Raw genomic sequence first — 20742 nt, forward strand, 5'->3', positions numbered from 1 at the left:
GTTCCCCCATGGGGTATTTCAGAGTGCATGTTAGCACACCTTGCTGGCCAAAGTCTGAGACATCTATGCTTCGAATTGACTGTGACAAATACATTGAGAATACGTGTTTTGGGTGACAGTACAGGAGAAAGCTGGACAAAAGGGCAGCTGTCCACGATGTCGTAGACTGTCTTATCATTCATGTTTATTGCAAGCAAGAAACATCACAGGTTTTGACAACAGACTGCAAAAATATAAAAAAAATAAATAAAAACCCACTGCCCAAAGCACACCACTCACATCTCTCTAAACAGCCATGTGATTGGCTGAGGCTAAATGGCATTGCTGTAATCTTTTTGTGTTATTTTATTTCATTTGGGGATATGAATGGCATGAGAGATGCATGTTTTGTGTAAATTTTATTTCTTTGTTTTATTGTTTGCTTGTATGCTAAGATATTTTTGGTTTTGATTTGAAACCGTGACTCAAGGAGTGTTGTGACCAGTAAAATCCCTCCCGTGACGTTGTTGATTAGCTGTGTTGCCATGGCATCTCTCATTGGTCTGAGGTGCTGCTGCTGATTGTTGTTGTTGTTGTTGAGCAACAATATAATTCGGGTTAGTGCTGTAGGGGTTGGGGTTGTGAGACATCTGGCAGATCAGTCATAGAAGTCCATCGCAGCGACAGCGATCCCTTATTTGCGCACGCACGCGATCTAGCATGCACGAGCTAGAATGCGCGAGGTAGCATGCACCTCGTAGGGCGGCGCGCCCAGTATGAGTATTAAATACAGAAATAGCACCCTCAACTGGGGCTGCGCCCTTTGATACAGCACGTCTTTTAGCCGTAAAAATACGGTAATTCGTTTCGACTTCTCATTCATTTTGACCTTTACTCAACTTTCCTTCTCACCTTTTTAAAATCTTCTAATGGGTTCCCAATGTGAAACAGTAACAAATACACTGCTGACACCTTTCTGTTTCAATTATGGCTTCAACAGGATTCTCACACACTGTAGCTTCTTCAGCATGTTAAACCCTTTTAATGTAATCACTATAGTTAAAAGAGCTATTAGTATTCCATCCAATGTGCTGCCTTTTGCAGGTCATGTGATTTTTGCAATTTTCATTTATTACATTTTATTATTTTTAAAGTTCTGTGGACATCATGGCACATGTGAAGTCAAATAGATGGAGTGGTAATAAGTAAAAGAATAAAACTGTAAATGTGAACCTAGGTGCTAGTGAACTCCAGAGGACATGGGTGACATTCTTCCAACACCCATTGGTAAAAGGGTTAACTCCTCCTCTGAACTTTCCTGTCACCTAAAGAGGATAAGAAAGTAAAGAACAACAGAGGAATGGACATCATTATTATGATTTAGTACAGTGTAGCCAGCATGTTTGTGGTTCAGCATTTACAAATGCATCTTCTATTTTTTTTTTTTTTTTAAATCCTTCATCATTCGCAGAAAATGGTCATTATTCACTGCCTGTCAAGCAGCATTTCTTCAGCATCTGAATCGAGCGTTGTGATTTGTAACTACAGCCTTTTGCTTAGAATATAGCCCTCACCACTCACCATTTCTACGCCACCATGGAGATGTTGACTGACAGGTACTTATTCTACTCGGTCATGGTGCTTAAAAGGCATGCTGGATAATACTCCGGAGCACTGGACACAGTCGTGTCATGCCAACATTCACCGAAGGATGTGTCAAGTTTCATGAGTTGTGGGCGGTTGAGGCCTTCAAGGCCTTCTCTGCTGGCCTCACATAATTAAGAAATTCTGATCATATTGATGGAATAATTGTATATTATTGTACATTTGTTATCATATAAAAACACATTGCTTATTATAAACTGTTTTCGTCACGCCTGTAGTCATAGGTATTTGGGACTACATGTCCCATAATGCTTTGTATTGAAGTGTTGTGGCGGGAACTTCCGAGTGATGACTAAACGGGGTGTTAACAAGAACACACCGTGTCTCGTGTGATTATTATAGATGGTGTCAGAAGTGGCGAACTGCAAGTCTTCACAATTATTGTCGGCTCAGTAAAGTGTAGTTGGCTGCCGGAAGACGTTTTTCGGGCAGTTGCACCGTAAATGACTGGCGTGGAAGACAACGGCAGGTAGCTTTGGCTATTTTTGCTGCGTTGCTAGGATACGGCTCCGCTCGGCATGTTCGGCCACGGAAAAAAAAAAAGTAGAGAGAGGAACTTCAAGCTGATGTCCTGAACGTTAAAGAAACCAGGGATTCATCAACTGAGATGGCGACCACAGTGCAGTTATCCCCCCCGGAGCCATTTGACTTTTACTGTCCGTCAGGTTGGCCAAAGTGGATCAGGAGATTTGAAAGGTTTCGTATTGCAACTGCGTTGGATGGAAAAACTGATGAATATCAGATAAACTCACTCCTGTATGCGATGGGAGACGCAGCTGATGACGGTTTAGCGGTTTTGCCGTTAACTGCTGAAGATATGAAGCAATATGAAGCTGTTAAAGCAGCATTTGAAAACCACTATGTGGGAAAAAAACATCATTTTTGAATGAGCACAATTCAACTCCAGACGTCAACAAGATGGTGAGCAGGCTGAGTCATTTATCACAGCAGTATATAAACCAGCAGAAAATTGTGGATTTGGAGCGCTTAAAGGGGAACTTATACAGGACCGGATTGTAGTTGGAAGGACACAAGACTGTCAGAACAGCTACAAATGGACTCAGAGTTAACACTGTCCAAAGCTAAACAAAAAGTCAGGCAGAGTGAAACTGTGAAGATGCAACAAACGTTTTTACACAGCAGCTCTGCAGAGGACAATAGGCTGAACGGTGACGCTATAAAGATAAACTCTAAGAAAGGAAAAACTCAAACTAAGCAAGTACCAAAGAAGGAGTGCAGCCGGTGCGGTCGCAAGAACAAACACTCTTGGAAAGATTGTCCCGCCCGAGAAATACAGTAAAGAAAATGCCAGAAAAAATTGCATTTTACTGTAGTTTGTCGCAGTACTGAAGCTGTAGGGCTAAGGGATGTCACAGAAAACCGAGATGATGCAGACAGCGAGGAATGTGTGTTCTTGGGCGAGATTAATACAGTGAAGTCGATGCCCTGGGTTGAAAAGGTCAAGTTAAATGGGGAAAATATTCAGTTTAAACTTGACACAGGGCTAGATGTAACTTCAATGCCAGTGAGACTGTACAAACCCGAAAGGGATGGTAAACTACAGCCATCTAAAAACAAACTCCTTGGGCCAGCTAGTTACCCACTTGAAGCGAAGGGCTGCTTTAGGGCACAGTTGACAGCAAAAGGTCGCTGCACATCTCAGGATGTCTGCCAAGTTTCAGGTTTAGTCCAGCCACTGTTAAGTAGACCAGCTTGTGAGGCATTGGGGTTAGTTTACAGAGTGGACGCAGTCAAACACACTGAGATAGATTTTAGGGCGACATACCCAACAGTGTTGAAGGAGTCGTATCGCATTGAGCTAGAGCAGGGAGCCAGAACTGCTGCTCTTTCCGCCCCACGACAGAGCCTTATCGCATTCAGCTAGAGCAGGGAGCCATACCTGTTGCTCTTTCCGCTCCACAACGTGTTCCTCTCCCCCTCCGGGATGCAGTCAGGGAAGGAATAATGAGGATGGAAGAAATGGGAGTTATTTAAAAAATAACTGAGCCTACAGAATATGGTGTTCTGGCATTGTTGTTGTTCCCAGACCAGGAAACAAGCCACCCAGAATATGCGTGGATCTCACTCCGACCTGAATAACGTAGTGAAAAGAGAACGGCATATTCTTCTTGCAGTGGATCAGTCTCTTGCTATGATGAAAGATGCCAAAATGTTTACAAAGTTGGATGCTCGCTCTGGATTTTGGCAAGTCCCGCTCGCTTTGAAGTCACGGCCACTCACAACTTTCATCACGCCGTTTGGGAGGTACCATTTTAACCGCCTTCCGTTTGGCATAGCATCGGCACCGGAGCGTTTCCAAAGGAGGATGTCGCAGATGCTGGAAGAGGTGGAGGGAGTAATCTGTCATGCTGTATGGCAGAGATAGGCAAGAGCATGACCAGAGATTGCATCGTGTGCTCCAAACTTTCCAGAAGGAGGGCCTCACTCTTAATGAGAAGTGTGAGTTCGCTAAAAGCGAGATCTTGTTTGTTGGACACAAGGTTTCAGATAAAGGCATCGAGGCTGACCCGCAAAAGGTGAAGGCTATCCAGCAGCTCCCACAGCCAAAATGTGTAGATGATGTGCGAGGTCTCATGGGCATGGCAAACTACCTCGCCAAGTTTATGCCACAGCTGGCTACCACAACTACACCGTAAGGAGCTGCAAACGGGGAGAAATGAATGGATTTGGGCTGAGCCACAGGAAACAGCGTTCCAGAAACTTAAGGAGATACTAAGCTCTCCTGAGGTGCTCGCTCAGTACTCCAACACAGCAGAAACACGAGTTGCTGCAGATGCATCAGCTTTTGCTCTTGGAGCTGTACTCACACAAAAACAGTCAGACGACATGTGGCAACCATTTCAAGAGGACTAACAGACACTGGGAAGCACTATGCACAGATAGAAAAAGAAGCGCTTGCTGTCACGTGGGCGTGTGAAAGACTTTCATCTTATCTCATGGGGCTACAATTCACTCTGGTAACAGACCAAAAACCCCTGGTCCCTCTTTTGAGCACAAGAGGATTGGATGACCTTCCACCGTGCATCTTAAGATTCAGGCTTAGGTTGCTACGCTTTACTTTCAAAATCATCCATGTTCTGAGAAAAACCCTAGTCACGGCTGACGCGCTGTCACGCGCTCCAGTTGGAGGTCCGCCCTCTGCAGGAGAGCTCCAGTTGGAAAAGGACGTGGAGGTTTTCGTGGACACTCTTGTTAGTTGTCTTCCAGCTTCGGACAAAAGGCTGGAAGAGATAAGGTCAGGACAGGAAAAAGATGAGGTGTGCCGGAAAATAAGGGACTTTTTTTCTCGAGGCACATTGAAGTTGCACAACTCAAACATGTGACCGCAGAAGTCACTATCAAGGCTGTCAAGGAGACCTTTGCTCGACACGGAAGTCCAGAGACGGTGATATCGAATAAGGGACCACAGTTTTCATCTGAGCAGTTTAAACAGTTCGCGAAAGAGTTCCAGTTCACCCATGTCACTGGCAGCCCCCATTACACCCAGGCCAATGGAGAGGCCGCAGTCCGCAAAGTCAAGGACCTGTGGAAAAAAGATATCGATCTTCACAGGGCGCTGCTGGCATACAGGGCCACCCCTCTGGTACACAGGAACTCGCATGCTCAGCTGTTAATGGGAAGAAACCTGCGCACGACCTTGCCTCAATTTACTACCAAGCTGGATCCCAAGTGGCCGGACTGGCTGACCTTTCGGAAGAAGGAGGAAGAGGGGAGCAGGAAAAACACACCTATCAGAGACTCCGGACTCGACCACTCTCACAACTAACAACGGGACAGAAAGTTTGGATTACATCGGAACCGTCTTCAGGCAAAGTACTTGGACCTGCCAACACTCCCAGATCCTACATGGTAGAGACTGACAGGGGGATTCTCAGGAGAAACGGAAGTCACATTAGACCGACCGGGACTATTACAAGGTTCGGTCGCGTCGTGAGGCCCCGTGATAGATTGGATTTGTGAATGATGGCGATTGTTCATTTAAATGGAAAGCAAGTAGTTTAAAATGCTGTTTAAAAGAATAATGAGAAAAAAATGGTGTTTCTGTCGATGTTTAGAACAGAAAGAAAATGTTTACATTTCTTTAATGGTTATGCAAATTATGCCTGTTTACTTGTAGGATTTCTTTCTACTAAAAGGGGGAGGTGTAGTAATAGGTATTTGGGACTACATGTCCCATAATGCTTTGTATTGAAGTGTTGTGGAAGGAACTTCCAGGTGATGACGAAACGGGGTGTTAACAAGAACACAGCGTGTCTTGGGTGATTATTATACAACGCCCACAAACTCAGACACTGACCTGTTCACTAGTACACACATTAAACATATTGCAAAAGACAAGCTGTGGTTGTTTGCTTTATATGCCGTCTCAGAATTGGTGCATGCCCACTTGAGGATATCTTAAATTATACTGGATAACTCTTAACACATATATATATATATATATATATATATATATATATATATATATATATATATATTTTTTTTTTTTTTTAACCACAAACTTAAATGTTTGTTTTTCTTTTTTAATAAATATGGTGACTCCCAGACCCAGAGTCTTCACAAGCTCCTTTACAGGAGTGGTTGTTTTGATCACGTGGGCTATGCACTTTTTTGGATCACGTGGGCTATGCACGCCTGTTCTCGACGCTGCTGGATTCAAGAGCGGATTCTTGAATGGACTGCTCGTCTATGAGTGCTAATATCGGATGTAGTCCAATAAATTCCAGTACTGTTTTTTTGGGCTGATATCATAATCTTATCTGATACAGATTATCAGATAAGGACACCCCTACATGGGGATCATGATGGCGAACCGTTTTTAACTTACCGTATTTTCGCAGTCATAAGGCGCACTTAAAAGTCCCAAATCTTCCCCTAAACTAACACAGCGCCTTGTAAGGCGACTGCGCTCATTATATGGACAAAGTATCACTCGCGACCATCAACCCTTTTACTCATTGGGCTGTTCGGAGTGCATGTTAGCACACCCTGCTGGACAAAGTGTGAGTCATCTGTGCTTCAAAGTGACCATGACTATACATTATGTGACTATGGTGTTTGGGTGATGGTGTGGGAGAAAGCTGGACAAAAGGGCAGCTGTCCACAATGTTGTAGTCTGTCTTATCATTTATGTTATTGCAAGCAAGAAACGTCCCAGGTTTAGACAACAGACAAAAAGCCCAAAGCATAACAGCACATCTCTCTAAACAGCCATGCAAATCTCTCTAAACAGCCATGTGATTGGCTGAGTCTGAGTGGCTCCCAGAAGGCATTGCTCTAATGGCTCCCAAGAAGCCATTGCTATATCATTTTGTGTTATTTTTATTTCTTTTTGGTATATTGATGGCATGAGAGATACATGTTTTGTGTTAATCTTATTTCATTGTTTGCTTGTATGCTGAGTTTTTTTTTTTTTTTTTTTGAAACCGTGACTCTAAGGAGTGTGGTGACCAGTGAAGTCCCTCCCCTGACGTAGTCTTGTAGACTATTGCCATGATACCTATTATTGGTTAGAGTCATTGTTAATGATAGCGATTGTCAATGGTATCATGGCAACTGTCTTTGAAATGTGGTGATTGCTTATGGTATTGAGGCAAAGTGAATTGCCATGGGCTGAATCAGCGCGAGCAGCCGAGCTATTGCTATGCTAAAAGCAGCTGAGCTAGCGCCTTGTAAGGCGGCGCGCCCAGTGTGTGCTTCAAAGACAGAAATAGCACCTGTTGCGAAAATACGGTAATTTGGGCAATCATCATCACTGTCTTGGTGGATCAATTATTCGTGGAAATTTGTTATTTTGTTATTCGAAGTTACCAAGTGTCCCTATCCCCGGTGAATATTAGGGTGCACATGGTTTAAGTGCACGTGAAGAAGACAAAAAAAGGTGACGTTAAAATATTTCCTACCTGCTCATTAGTAGTTCTCCCCCTTCCTACAAGTACAATGTGGAAACCAGTGAGACCAGCTACTGGAATGAAGAAAAGGCCCGCAACACACATTACAGCCAGCCTGAAAAAGAATAATGTTAAGGAATATATGGCCTGCTAATACTCTCATTCACCCAGATCATTTTTAAGCTATACACCAGAGGTATTCAATTAAAAGTCACAGAGGTCCACGACGAAAATTTCTTCCAATTAAAAGGTCTGAACCAAAGTCCAACTTCCCTAAAAGTCTAGCCTATGTTCACATTTTTATATAGTTTCAATATTTAGTCATTTTCAACAGAGCGCACTTATATACGAAATATTTAGCAATGTTCCCATTAAACTCCTTTGCCAGTCAAACAAATATAAGGCCTTTATTTCACATTCAAGAAAATGTGGCTCCAGGAATTTAAGGGTGCCACTTTCAGAAAAAAAAACTGTAAAATATCTCCTGCAGAAATATATCAAGTGCTAAGCATTGAGTTAACATCTTTTATTATTTTTTTTAAATCAAAGAGTTATTAGCCTAAAAAAAACGGAACGCCTAATTATCCAAGTAAACCAGGTCAACATGTTCAGTACACAATCAATAAAAACGGCTGTTCTCATGAAAAACTCATTCAAAATGAGCTTTGGCACCACTTTTTCTTTTGAGTATTTTTTTAACTTCTCTTAATGAGAAAAATGAGTTTGTGACTGCCCTGCCAGTGACTTAAATCTGGGTTGGAACGGAGTCAGGGCCATTGGGATTTGGTAGATTATTTGAAACATCTGGGCTTTGTGTTTTCCTTTAAATAATGTTTGTGCAACCACATTTAAGCACTCCTTCACTACTTCCCCATCACTTGAACGTTTTTTTATGTTTCCCCAAAATCCATGATACTTTTACTGAATATTCGTTTGCATGCCGCTGGGATGTAAACGAAAATGTAAAAATCTGTTGTACTGCACTCGAAGTTCGATGTTTTTCCATGCACTCATCTCAAACGTCAGCGGATAACTTTGCACAAAAGGGCGGTGCTTTGTTTCGTAGTGGCGCTTCGCAATGTTGCGACGGTTTCGGAGCATATGATGCACACTGGTTTTGAATTGGCTGCAGCCAGAACGAAACTATATTTCTCCGTCCATTCATTTAAAACAAGACGCATCGACCTCGCTAACTTTTTAGCAAGGCATACTGTCAGCAGCACTCTCTACCGGTCTGCTGCGCAATTGGCAGTGGATCGTAAACAAAAGATTTGATTGGCTCAAATCAGTGACGCCTTTTCCGTATTTACTAGAATTGCAGCGCCAACGTTTGCGAATGCGCCCTGAAAAAAATTCATCATAGATTGGCCATGGGTCCGGTCCGAACCATCCGCCATTCGGTGATGCCTGCTATACACAATCACAATTTTTGGTGTCAATCACCAACCAAACAGCTTTATATTAAAAAAAAAAAAAAACTAAGAATAATAAAAATTTAAAAAAAAAGAAAAAAAGGATGGAACGCTCTATTAAAATAAGTTGTTTATTTACTGTGTATACCATTACGTCAATCGCAATCGACCAGTCGATCGCAAAGGTAGTATGGGTAGATCGCATGACATTAAAAAATAGACGTCAGCCTATCATTATCCGTCATGTGATTGATACAGGGCACCCAGTCAGATGACACCTGATTTTTTTTTTTGTGACACATAGGTCACCACGCATGCGCAAACAACAGTGCTAAGTGCAGCACAACTAACAAGTTAGCGAGTTGGTTACCTCCAATTTTAAGCCCTAGTTTTATTCTCTTGAACTCAAGGGGGGTATAAACATGAGTAGGGGTGCTGGACCAAGTAAGAAGACAAAAACATATCACTTTAATACGGAATGGGAGGAGGAGTTGTTTTTCACGATGACATTTTCGAAGTGCGTTTGCCTCATTTGCCAGTCGACCATTGCAATACCAAAGAAGGGAAATGTGGAGCGGCATTATCGAACTGTTCATGGAAAATATGATTGATACAGACTTTCCGCTGAAAAGCGAGCTGAGGAAGAGAAAGGTGAAGGAATTAAAAAGCCAGTTGTCAGGACAACAGTCATTTTTCAGTCTACATACATTGAACAAAAAAAATCTCTCCCTCTCTCTCTCTCTCTATATATATATATTTATATGTATATATATAAATACATTTGCGTTTTTATAGTAGGTAGATCAGCCTTGGTCATTTTATAAGTAGCTCGCATGCTGAAAAAGTGTGACCCTGGTGTATACTCTTGCGTGCTGTTCACTGAGCATGAACAGAAGTATTCTCAATCATTTTGTCAGTGCACTCGTCTTCGCTTTGTGCGAGACTCATTCAGTGTAAGATCATTCACAGGACACATTGGACGAAAGATAGGCTGCCCAAGATATAGCAGAATATCAGCATTGTAATGGTTGCCCAGCCAATCACGCTCATATATTTTGGGTTTGTCTGACTTTAGGTATTTTTTGGGTGGAGTTGTTAAATACCATTTCATAGGTTTGTGGCTCCTTGGTCAATTCTTAATCTGAGAACAAGTTTTATACAAGATTGTCCCGCTTTCTCGCTTATGCTTGGTGCTTGAATTTTACTAATGTCCCTGACAGATTTTTTGTTTTCTCTTACAATACAATACAATACAAACTTTATTGATACAGCACTTTCACAACAGCTTGCAGCTGGAAAAAAGCACTCTGCAGAATCCAGTATTTTGGGGGTGTTGATGGCCATTTCCCACACCGGACTGGAGTAGAGTAGTATTAATACAGTGCAACTCTGTACATGCTTACGGAATGTTGTAGCTTAATTGGACTGTGGAATAGTTTAATTGGTCCAATGTTATATTTGCATAGTTATGTTGAGTTTAGCACCCTCGAGTGGTGAAATGTGCATCAAGTCGATTTTTAGATGACGTCAGTGTTCAACGCCGAAGAATAACACCCAATGTCGTCTTGTCCCGTGTAACGCTGTAAGTGACCATTCCTAATTAAATGCCTACTTTCGCAATCTGCAGTGCTAACAAGCTAAGTTACATGGGTTTGCGAAGGCAGATGTTGCTACATCCATGTTTAAAATGAGTCATTTACGACATTAGCATTTGTTAGCATCGTATGCTAGCTGACTTTAGTTTGCTAATTCGGCTAATTGTGTTAGCTTACCTATGTTGTATGATTTGTCCTAATTCAGAATGCATGTTTTATATGATAATAGACACGCTCTAAACAACTTAAATACTTACTTTATGTTGTGATCATTTGTATTTTATTTATTTACATTTTGACATAAATGTATGCGAGTGTAGCCAGAAAACAATGTGAAATATTTGATATGCAGTATTAATGTACTGTATTTTGTTTATTGAAGTGTGTTGCCAAACTGGACATTCTCGACCTCCCTGCCCTCACACGCATCTGGATTAAAGACTTTCTAACCAACAGACGCCAGACTGTGTTGCTCGGCCCCTACACGTCCTCCACCCGTACGCTGAGCACCGGTTCCCCCCAAGGATGCGTGCTGAGCCCTCTCCTATACGCCCTCTACACCTACGACTGCAGCCCGGCCCACGGTAACAACACCATCGTCAAGTTTGCTGACGACACGACAGTGGTCGGTCTGATCTCGGAAGGTGACGAGACAGCCTACAGAGAGGAGGTCCAGAGACTGACGGCTTGGTGCGAGGACAACAGACTGCACCTTAACACTGCAAAAACAAAGGAGATCGTCATCGACTTCAGGAGGACCAAGACGGTGCCACCCCCCCTCTGCATCGACGGCGTGTGTGTAGAGAGGGTCCACACGTTCAAGTTCCTGGGAGTGCAGATCTCCGATGACCTTTCTTGGACACACAACACCACAGCAGGGGTAAAGAAGGTCCACCAGCATCTGCACTTCCTGAGAGTCCTCAGGAAATTGAACCTGGACAGGAAGATGCTGCTGGCCTTCGACCACTCATCCATCGAGAGCCTGCTGACGTACTGTGTCTCCACCTGGTACAGCGACTGCACTGAGGCGGACAGAGTGAGGCTCCAGAGGACGGTCAAAACAGCGCAAAGGATTATTGGCTGCCCTCTCCCCTCACTGTCAGACATCTACACCGCCCGGTGCCTCAGCAGGGCTCTCAATATCGTCAAAGACAATACCCACCCAAACTCACACCTGTTTGACCTGATGCCCACTGGCAGGCGCTACAGGTGCATCAAATCAAGGACTAATAGACTGAGAAACAGTTTCTTTCCAAGAGCCATCTCCATTCTAAACTCTCACACACACACACGACCACCCTTACCTTGCAGAACAGCAACGTGATGTGTTTTTCGATATCCTATCCAGTATTATTTTCCATTGCACTAACTATTCTCTTATTTATCTAATTTATATATTTATCTGAATTATTGTTGTATTGCACTGGAGAGGGGAGCTCTCTAATCTCGTTGCATACTTGAGTACAATGACAATAAAGGGATTTCTGATTTCTGAAAATCAATAAAAATCACAATATCTGTCAGAAAAATCGCAATACAATGTTTTCCTAAAATCATTCAGCCCGACCGTCAGAGGAAATGCAATATAAAAGAGTAGGGGTGGGCGATATGGCTGAAAAGTATAAAGCGAAGTTGTCGGACCAGTTTTTTCACCATTCTTCACCATTGTTCCGCAAATGTGGCAAACACTCTCTTCTCTGTAATCAGCTATTACTGGGGAAAGGGAACTAACATTGCAAAGAGTCCCCTGTTGATCAATGTATCTTTCAGTGGAAAGAACCTCATGAATTTCCATTCAATAATAAAGTTGTAGGGAGCTAGCGGGGGACAGTGTGTCTGAGCAGTGAGGACCGCTAATCTGGCAGGTAATGGCTGCATTTACAAAAGGAAGGTGGCTAATTCTAGGCTGTTGATTTGTTAATTCAAAACCTCACAGCCATTTGGTTGCCCTTCAGTCATGGGAGGGGGAGTAAGAAAATCCAGGCGTTTTAGTTTTAAATTGAATGAAGAAAAAACATTGTGGTCCCCCTAGTGACGACTAAGTGTACTGCAGGTGGTACACTTCAGCCACTGTTAATTATTTTTTAAAAATTACGATAATCGCTACACAACCGATCACAAAATATGCATAACAGCCGATCAGATTGGTTTAAAGTTGACTCATTTTTATTCTCACAGTGATGCCATTCATGGTTTGGAGCATGCCTCGAACCTAGGAGAAAGGAAAAATTGTGTTTCAACACCAGAATTCAGACGTGCTGTCCTAGCTACACTACAATATGTGCATCAACTAATAAAGCCTGCTCGGATGAGCAACCAAACATCTTCAAACACAACCAGAGCTGTCCAGTTTCGATCAATCCAATACCCTGTGTCAGGACTATATTATGACATTGGGTGCAAAATTGATTGAACCTTGACAAACATATTTGTTCATTAAAATTGTAATTTTCATTTTAAATTTAACAAGCAAGAACACTAAAAGGAAAGACCATTCATTCAAGGATACGTGACAATCGCATGCAGGCGATCAATGTACTCGTGATGATAGAGGATGAATAGCAACCCAAAGATGAACACGGCCAAGATGTGTGCAGTCAGTGAAAGGAGGAACAGGAAGAAGTATCTGTAATTCCTTCTGCCGATGCAGTTATTGACCCATGGACAGTGGTGGTCAAAGTCCTGTAGAAGCAAAGAAAATTATCTCTGAGATCAAGCCTTAGACACCATGGAACTAAATATGTAAAAAATGTGCATATATAGATACTTCAGAACTCTATCATGTTTTATTTAATAATTAGAGCCAGAGAAATAAGGGCTGCAAGGTCCATATTGTTTTTGTAGGAATTCTTATTATTTTTGGTTTTGTTCTATTATCATTATTATTATAACGGTGGCCCGACTGGTTAGCACGATGGCCTCACAGTGAGAAAGAGCAATCCCGGCTCCTGCCTTCCTGTGCGGAGTTTGCATGTTCTCCCCGTGCCTGCGTGGGTTTCCTCCGGGTACTCTAGCTTCCTCCCACATTCCAAAAAACATGCATGGCAGGTCGATTGAACACTCTAAATTGCCCCAAGGTATGAGTGTGAGCGTGAATGGTTGTTCGTATCCGTGTGCCCTGCAATTGGCTGGAAACCAGTTCAGGGTGTCTCCCGCCTACTGCACAAAGATAGCTGGGATAGGCTCCAGCATCCCCCGCGACCCCAGTGAGGAGAAGCGGTACAGAAGATGGATGGATGGATTATTAGAATAGTTCTGCTTACAAATGACATTTGTACAAAAACTAAACAAATTCTGCACCTGGTAAGAGTGTTGATATTTGTAAGTTGTATTTGTCAGAAATGGACAGGGAGCCCTATAATGTGGGGCACCTTGTGTATGGGCGGAGTTCCAGTTGATATACAGTGAACCCTCGCTACTTCGCGGTTCACCTTTCGCGGGTTCAGTGCTTCGCGGGTCTAAAAAATATTCGGGGGCATTGTAGTTTCGCCGAGCGGCACGACGGGGCGCTGGAGCGGTTAGACGGCCGGCGTGCGCCGAAGAAGAGCGTGGGCGAAGAGGAGAGTGGACGAAGAAGAGCACGTTCCCCCGGGCACGATTTGGGGCAACGTTTCGCGCGGTTCGGACCGTACCAGAGCTCCGGAGGAGGCCGGCCGGCGTGCGTGGCAGTTAAGCCGAAGAGGAGCACCTCCCGCCCGGGCACGGGCGGTGTCAAGCGGCCCCTAAGTTTAACCGAATGGAAGCTCCGGAGGAGGAGGGCATGCTCGCGTCACAGTTAAGCCGAAGAGGAGCACCTTCCCCGGGCACGGGCGGTGTCAAGCGGCCCCTAAGTTTAACCGAATGGAAGCTCCAGGGGAGCAGGTCCGGCGTGCGTGACAATTAAGCCGAAGAGGAGCACATCTTCCGCCCGGACACGAGCGGAGCGCGAGGCTGTCAGTTATGAATGAATAAATAAATAAATGAAGAATGCCACCTTTCATTTCACTGTCATGATCCGTGCCTGTCATGCCGCGTGTGTTTTTGTTTTTTCAGCTGTGTGGGCGTTCCTCCAGCGATCGTCTCGCGCCATGCTGCTGCGAGACGCGCCCACAAGCCCCGCACCGGATTCCCATTCACTCACTGATTACACTCACTATATAATCCAAATACACTGACTAGCTGGCGTCGGATTGTTATCCTACTTGCTCATGCTCCCGTACTTCGATCGTTATCTGGTTCAAGTGTTTCTTGTTGTTGCGTTTTTCTTTCATTTCGTTATCAGCTACAGCTCGGCTCGTTTTCTGTTCTCTTTTTCTGTCGATGATTGGTCTCCTCTTATCCTTCCGTGGTAAGCAATCTTTGTTAGTCATTCCTTGCCTTTTGCAAGCGTTTTTCGTTCTATAGTTATTCCCTTTTCCTGGTGCGAGTGTTCCACCAGCGCTTTACGTTCTTTCCGCCGCTAGATTGGTATTATATATATTATAGCCGATAGACCCTCATAGTCCTAGATTGTAATTGGATACTGACAATATTGTGATTATAATAAATATCTTTGTATCACCACCTTTTTTCTCGTTTCTGCGTTTGGAGAGTCCTGCTCAATCCTCCAGCTCTGCTGGAGGATCATAACATTCACAGGGCACACCGGACAGCGTACCAGCAGGTAAAAGTCGAAGTAATTAAATAAATACAAAAAGAAGTAATTGAATAAATACAAAAATAATGGCTGGGGAATAAAAAAAAAATAGTTTTAATAATATTTATTTTTTTGGTTATAACATGAATTTCACTCTCTCTCTCTCTCCCCGTATATATATATATATATATATATATATATATATATTTTTTTTTTTTTTTTTAAGCATTTTTGAAGGTGCGCCGCTACTTCGCGGATTTTCAGTTTTCGCGGGTGGTCTACCGAGACCCCCCATTAACCGCGATAACCGAGGGTTCACTGTATACACGTGGACCTTTCTTGAGCACTCCGCATGACCAACTGGGAGCATTTCACAGTGTATGTAATCAACCGTATCAGTAAAGTTTAAGGCTGCCATACAGAAATGACTGAGAGAAATACATTGTGTGAGCACTCTTGTTGGTGACGGTTTGAGACCACAGTCAGTTGACAACAGACAAGTACATACGTGCAAGAGAACGCTGGATAAAAGGACTGGTGTCCATAATGTTGTAGTCTGTCTTACCATTAATGTTATTGCAAGCAAGAAACAACAAAGGTTAGATTAACATTTATACAGCAGAAAATGAATAAAAAAACACGGCCCAAAGCACACCACTCGCAACATCTCTCTAACCAACCTTCTGATTGGCTGAGGCTGAAGCACTCCCAGAATGCTTTGCAACACTTGGCATGAGAAATACATATTTTGTGTTCATTTTATTTCTTTTTAGGATATGAATGACATGAGAGATACATGTTTTGTTTTAGTTGTATTTATTTGTTCCTTGTTTTGGGTGTTTCATAGTTTGGAAGTATGCTGTTCATGATGTTGGGTGATAGTTTTGGTTTTGATTTAAATCCGTGACTGTATGGAGTGTTGTGACGACTGACATCCTTCCCCAGCATTGTGTGAATAAGCACTATTAAAGTTAATGTGCTTGACCCACTGCTACACCCAAGAGGAGCTTCTTAAATCATTCAGTGCCAGCCCAGGTAAAATAAATGTACTTTTTGGCTTTCATGTCCATCAATGGCAGCAAATTAGTTAATGGGGTGGCATGACTCATTGGTAGAGTGGGATGTTTCCCAAACGAGATGTGGAATCAATCCCCCGGCCATTGTGACCATGTCAGAGTGTCCTTGAGCAAGATACTGAACCCCCAGTTGCTCTTGATTGTATGTCTTCAGATGTGACAGGAGTGTGAACCGCCTTAATAGGTGGAAAGGCATTATATAAGTGAAAGACCATTTAATAACTTCCCGGTACATGCTCCAAAAAAAATCCCAAACTTCACATATTACTATTGCTATACATATAGTCACGGCCTGTAAAGTAAGTTTCGTATGGCTACACCTCTATTCATAGATGTGTGGGTCCGGGAGCGAAACAGAGTTTCGGTTCGGACGCCGGGTTTTTGGATCATTCTTGGTTTCCCCGTATGGGTACTCTGCCACCGCACGACGACAACGTGATGATCCAGCGCGGCGGCCCTGAACTGTTGCCAGCCAGTCACAGGGTAGACATAGACGCCGTCACTGAGTGGGAACCGAACCCACGCTGCCCGCACACAACTCGGGCAAGTGTACCACTACACCATCAGTGACTAGTCACGGCCTGTACATGTGTATGACAACATTCTGTTATACATAGTGTACAGACAAGTAATGCATATTTTTATACTTAAATGTACTGTGCCGAGCATGTTGAATGGATCCAACTTGTCAGAAAAGCCTCAAGGGGGTCTCAAACTCCAGTCCTTGAGGGCCGCTTTTATGCATGGTTTCCATTTCTCCCTGCGGCAATACACCAGATTAAATTGATCAGCATTGTTATCAGGCTCTTGCAGAGCTTTGCTAATGAGCTGATTATTTGGATCAGGTGTGATACAGCAGGAACATTTGGAAAACGTGCTGGAAATTGGCACCAGAGGACTGGAATTTGAGACCCCTGCTCAAGTTGCTGATCATGCTTTATGCCCAATATTGTGAATTTTCAACACAGGGCGTGGTCAGAATGGCGAATAATACAAATAATGCATAATACACAATGGATCAAAGACCTACCACACATTTGCTCATAAGACTGTTCATGATGTCAAAGTATAAAGTTTGTGAGTTTTTGCAACATTCTTGTCAGGGTCGCCTTTCGGCGAGGAGGAAGGTGGACCCAAAAGGCGAGGAGGCAGGGAAATGGATGACGTCAAGGGAGTTTATTAACGGGGTTCCACAAGGGGAGACAACTGGGACGGGAGCAGAAACAACAAAGGTACCAAACGTGACTAATAGAAAAGGAGGGCGAGGAACAACACTGCTCGAGATAAACGGGAACGAGGAGGGGAACAAGAGCATGAGCATGAACATGAACGTGAACAAAGCGTGGTCGTGGCAGTCCGTAGTTGCGGCAATGACCCGACACTGAGTGGTTGGTCTGGGAGGCTTAAATAGTCCGTGTAATCAGGGGAGCAGATGGGGAACAGGTGCGTGATGAGGGTAACGGGGAACAGGTGCGTGGCTGGTGAGGAGGGAGTGCTGAGGGGGGAAACGCCCCACTCAGCAAAACAAACACAAGAGGCAAGGGAAAAGGAACGTGACCAAAACAATAACAGAAAGGCACATGGCAGGAAGGAGGGAAGAAAATAACAACAAACAATAACAAAAACCGCATGCGTACGAAAACAATAACAAAGGCCTGTCATGCCCGACGCGGATCATGACAATTCTATTGCCAAATTAGCCAATTATGGCCCTTGAAACATTAGCCAAAATAATGATCCAACTTGCCAATATTTGCAGACGGCTTTTTCAAGGGAAGAAAAGATTAAAAGAAAATCGATATATTGATTTAAACTCCTTAAAATATGCATCGATGTTGTAGCGGCGCCTTGGATTTCAAATAATGACGCAGAGTTTCAAACGGGTGTCGCGAATCTTTTATCACTGAACTAGCATGTCCAGCATACTGCACCATGAAAACTATAGAACAGAAAAACACAAACTAACAGTAGGAATAAGGAAATACAAAATGAATCAAATTACACCATCCCAATATGCCATCCGACGAATAATCCACATTTTTAATATATTTAATATTCTATGCATTACCGTAATTCAATCTGCTTTCCGAAGGCACTAGTAAACGGTTGCCACAATCAGTTATCTTGCCTTCGCCTGGGACAGACATCGATATTCTGAGCGCGCTAGTGTTGCGTTGTTCGCAAACGATTCGTTCAAATCGAACAAATCTTTTCAGTGAACGTGAGTGAATGAATCAATTCAGGAAGTGATTTGTTCTTTTTTTTTTTTTTTGTTAATCTTTCTGAACACCCAACCAGCAGTCAATGTCAGATGTAAACGTGATTTACTGAACATACTGCCACGCTATTGGCGTTCACGAAGCAATCCGTGACATCATTTCCCGTTCGCCAACGATTCAGTGAGTGAACGTGTCGCTGCCGTTTCTGGTTCACGCGAAGGAGAAATCTATGCAGTACATTAGTTCAGTCAGCGAACGCTGTTTTGTTGTGAATGACAGCACTCATTTCGTGCTCGTGGGGAGAAGCTTTCATTGGCATCCGTTTTTGCAAGCTAATGGCTAATGCGAAGTCCATCCAAGTACCGGGTGTTGTGATCAAGCTTGTTTTAAGATCTGTTTGTTTTTTTACTTTCAGTCTTTGGAATGGGTGGAGTCTCCAGTGCACACCTGATGTTCATCATCGTTAGTTGGCTTCTTAAGCGCTGGAGACAGAGGAGCTAGTCGCCGGAATATTGTGTCCAGTTCCCATCTCCCAGTTTGCATTGCGAGTTTTCCTGTTTTGCGTCAATAGTGTCCACATAAGTCTTACCTGGCTCTAGTAATTTGATGTAGTCCTATAACCTAGTGTTGATTAGTTGTCATTTGTAGTGTGTTTAGTGTTCCCAGGTGGCTGAGTTTTTATTTTTTGTCTTAGAGTATTCTCTTTGTTTTTCTCAGTTTTGGTTAGTCCTGTTTTTGGCGGCTAGCTCCTCGTTTCCACCCATTCACCTTAGTTTATTTGGCGTACCGCAGTTTGTTTCGTTTAATGTGTTTTTATTTGTGTTTTTTCTTAATCACGTCTGACGTGCTCCCTTTGTTAAATAAATTTCTATTTAGTTTCATTTCTGCCTCTGTCCGTTTCTTGGGTCCGCGTGCTACAATACACATTCATAGCAGACTATTCTGGCCAATAGCATGGACCCTGCTGAGGCGGATCAACTACGTAGGGCTTTGTCTAACCAAGGAGTATTGGTGGGGCAACATGAAAGCACGTTACAGGAACTTAGGGTGGCTGTTAATGCCCTTACAACCACCATCGGTAACTTCGGTTTTCAGTTTGAGCAGACATGCGCACAGTTGTCTGCACCTAAGACCACTCCCCTTATTCCAGCCAGGGCCCCCACTACACCGGTAGACAGCCCTTCACCCGTTCGGGAACCTAACATCCCACACCCTAACCGCTATAGTGGCGAACCCGGTGGTTGTAGATGATTCCTTCACCAGTGTTTGATCAGCAGCCTTGTACCTATTCCAATGACAGATCGAGAGTGGCTTATATTGTCAGTCTACTGTCAAACAAGGCTGCTGACTGGGCCATGGCAACTAGCAACAACAATCCGCAGTTACGTTCCTCACTTCCTCTCAGAATGAAGAATGTTTTTGATCACCCTGTTAAGGACAAGGAAGCAGGAAGCAGACTCTTAGACTGTCTTAGACTCAAACTGTCGCTGATTTTTCGATTTCCTTCTGAAGTTTGGCTGCGGAGAGTGGTTTTGATGAAAAAGCACTTTGCAGTATTTTTCGACGGGGCCTCAGCCCCCGAGTTAAAGATAAGTTGGCGGCGCGGAATGAAACTTCAGGATTGGAGGAACTTATTGGGCTGGCATTCCGGTTGGATAATCGGCTACGCGAACAAGTGAGGGAGCGCGGAGAAGAACTTGGTGGTCCATGTCATCTCCGTTCATCACTGAACGCACCTGGCCCTGTGATGAATCCGGACGACATTCATTTCACAGAAGCTGCATCCACACCAGGAGGGGAACCAATGCAACTTGGAGGTGATCACCTTTCACCAGCCAAATGTTAAAGACGGATGCGGCTTCGTATGTGCCTGTACTGCGGTTTTCAGGGACACCACGTGGCGAATTGTCCGGCAAGGCCTAATCGGGTTTCCAGCAGTCCCAGCGGCAGTCAGAACACCTATAGACCTTCTGGTACACCATCTGGGCAGTCGTCTGTCAACGCCAGTCCTCCTGCTGGTTCGTGTGAGTACTCCAAGGAAGAAAAACACTTAAATAAACTGTTTTGGACGATAACCCAAAGAGACTTGAACTGAATGGTGTCGTTTCTTTCGGTGGTCTTACTGTCAAAGCTACTGTTCTTATTGACTCTGGTGCAGACGGAAATTTTCTGGATGATTCCGTGGTTCAGTTTCTTAAGTGTCCTATAACCAAACTTGATGTTCCTCAGGAAGTGGCTGACCTTGACGGGCGTCTCCTGGCCGTAGTGA

General features: G+C 43.6%; 1 protein-coding gene across 7 annotated transcripts in view; it reads right to left on the reverse strand.

Annotated features, from left to right (window-relative positions):
• Positions 1 to 20742, reverse strand: part of LOC148331475 (palmitoyltransferase ZDHHC5-A-like) — a 97408-nt gene that overhangs the window by 33344 nt on the left and 43322 nt on the right. For 6 of the 7 annotated variants that reach the window (XM_088301836.1, XM_088301834.1, XM_088301837.1 and 3 more), the window contains 3 exons: positions 13073 to 13245; positions 7569 to 7671; positions 1213 to 1304 (listed from right to left, as the gene is read on the reverse strand). In XM_088301836.1, coding sequence (XP_088157962.1) covers positions 1213 to 1304; positions 7569 to 7671; positions 13073 to 13245 — 368 coding nt within the window. The remainder of the gene's footprint in view (positions 1 to 1212; positions 1305 to 7568; positions 7672 to 13072; positions 13246 to 20742) is intronic. The other variant, XM_088301838.1, reaches the window with a different exon arrangement.

The sequence above is a fragment of the Idiotropiscis lumnitzeri genome, chromosome 8 (genome assembly GCF_059441095.1).
Source record: "Idiotropiscis lumnitzeri isolate Australia: NSW breed Sydney's pygmy pipehorse chromosome 8, RoL_Ilum_1.0, whole genome shotgun sequence".
In the NCBI taxonomy this organism is placed as follows: domain Eukaryota; kingdom Metazoa; phylum Chordata; class Actinopteri; order Syngnathiformes; family Syngnathidae; genus Idiotropiscis; species Idiotropiscis lumnitzeri.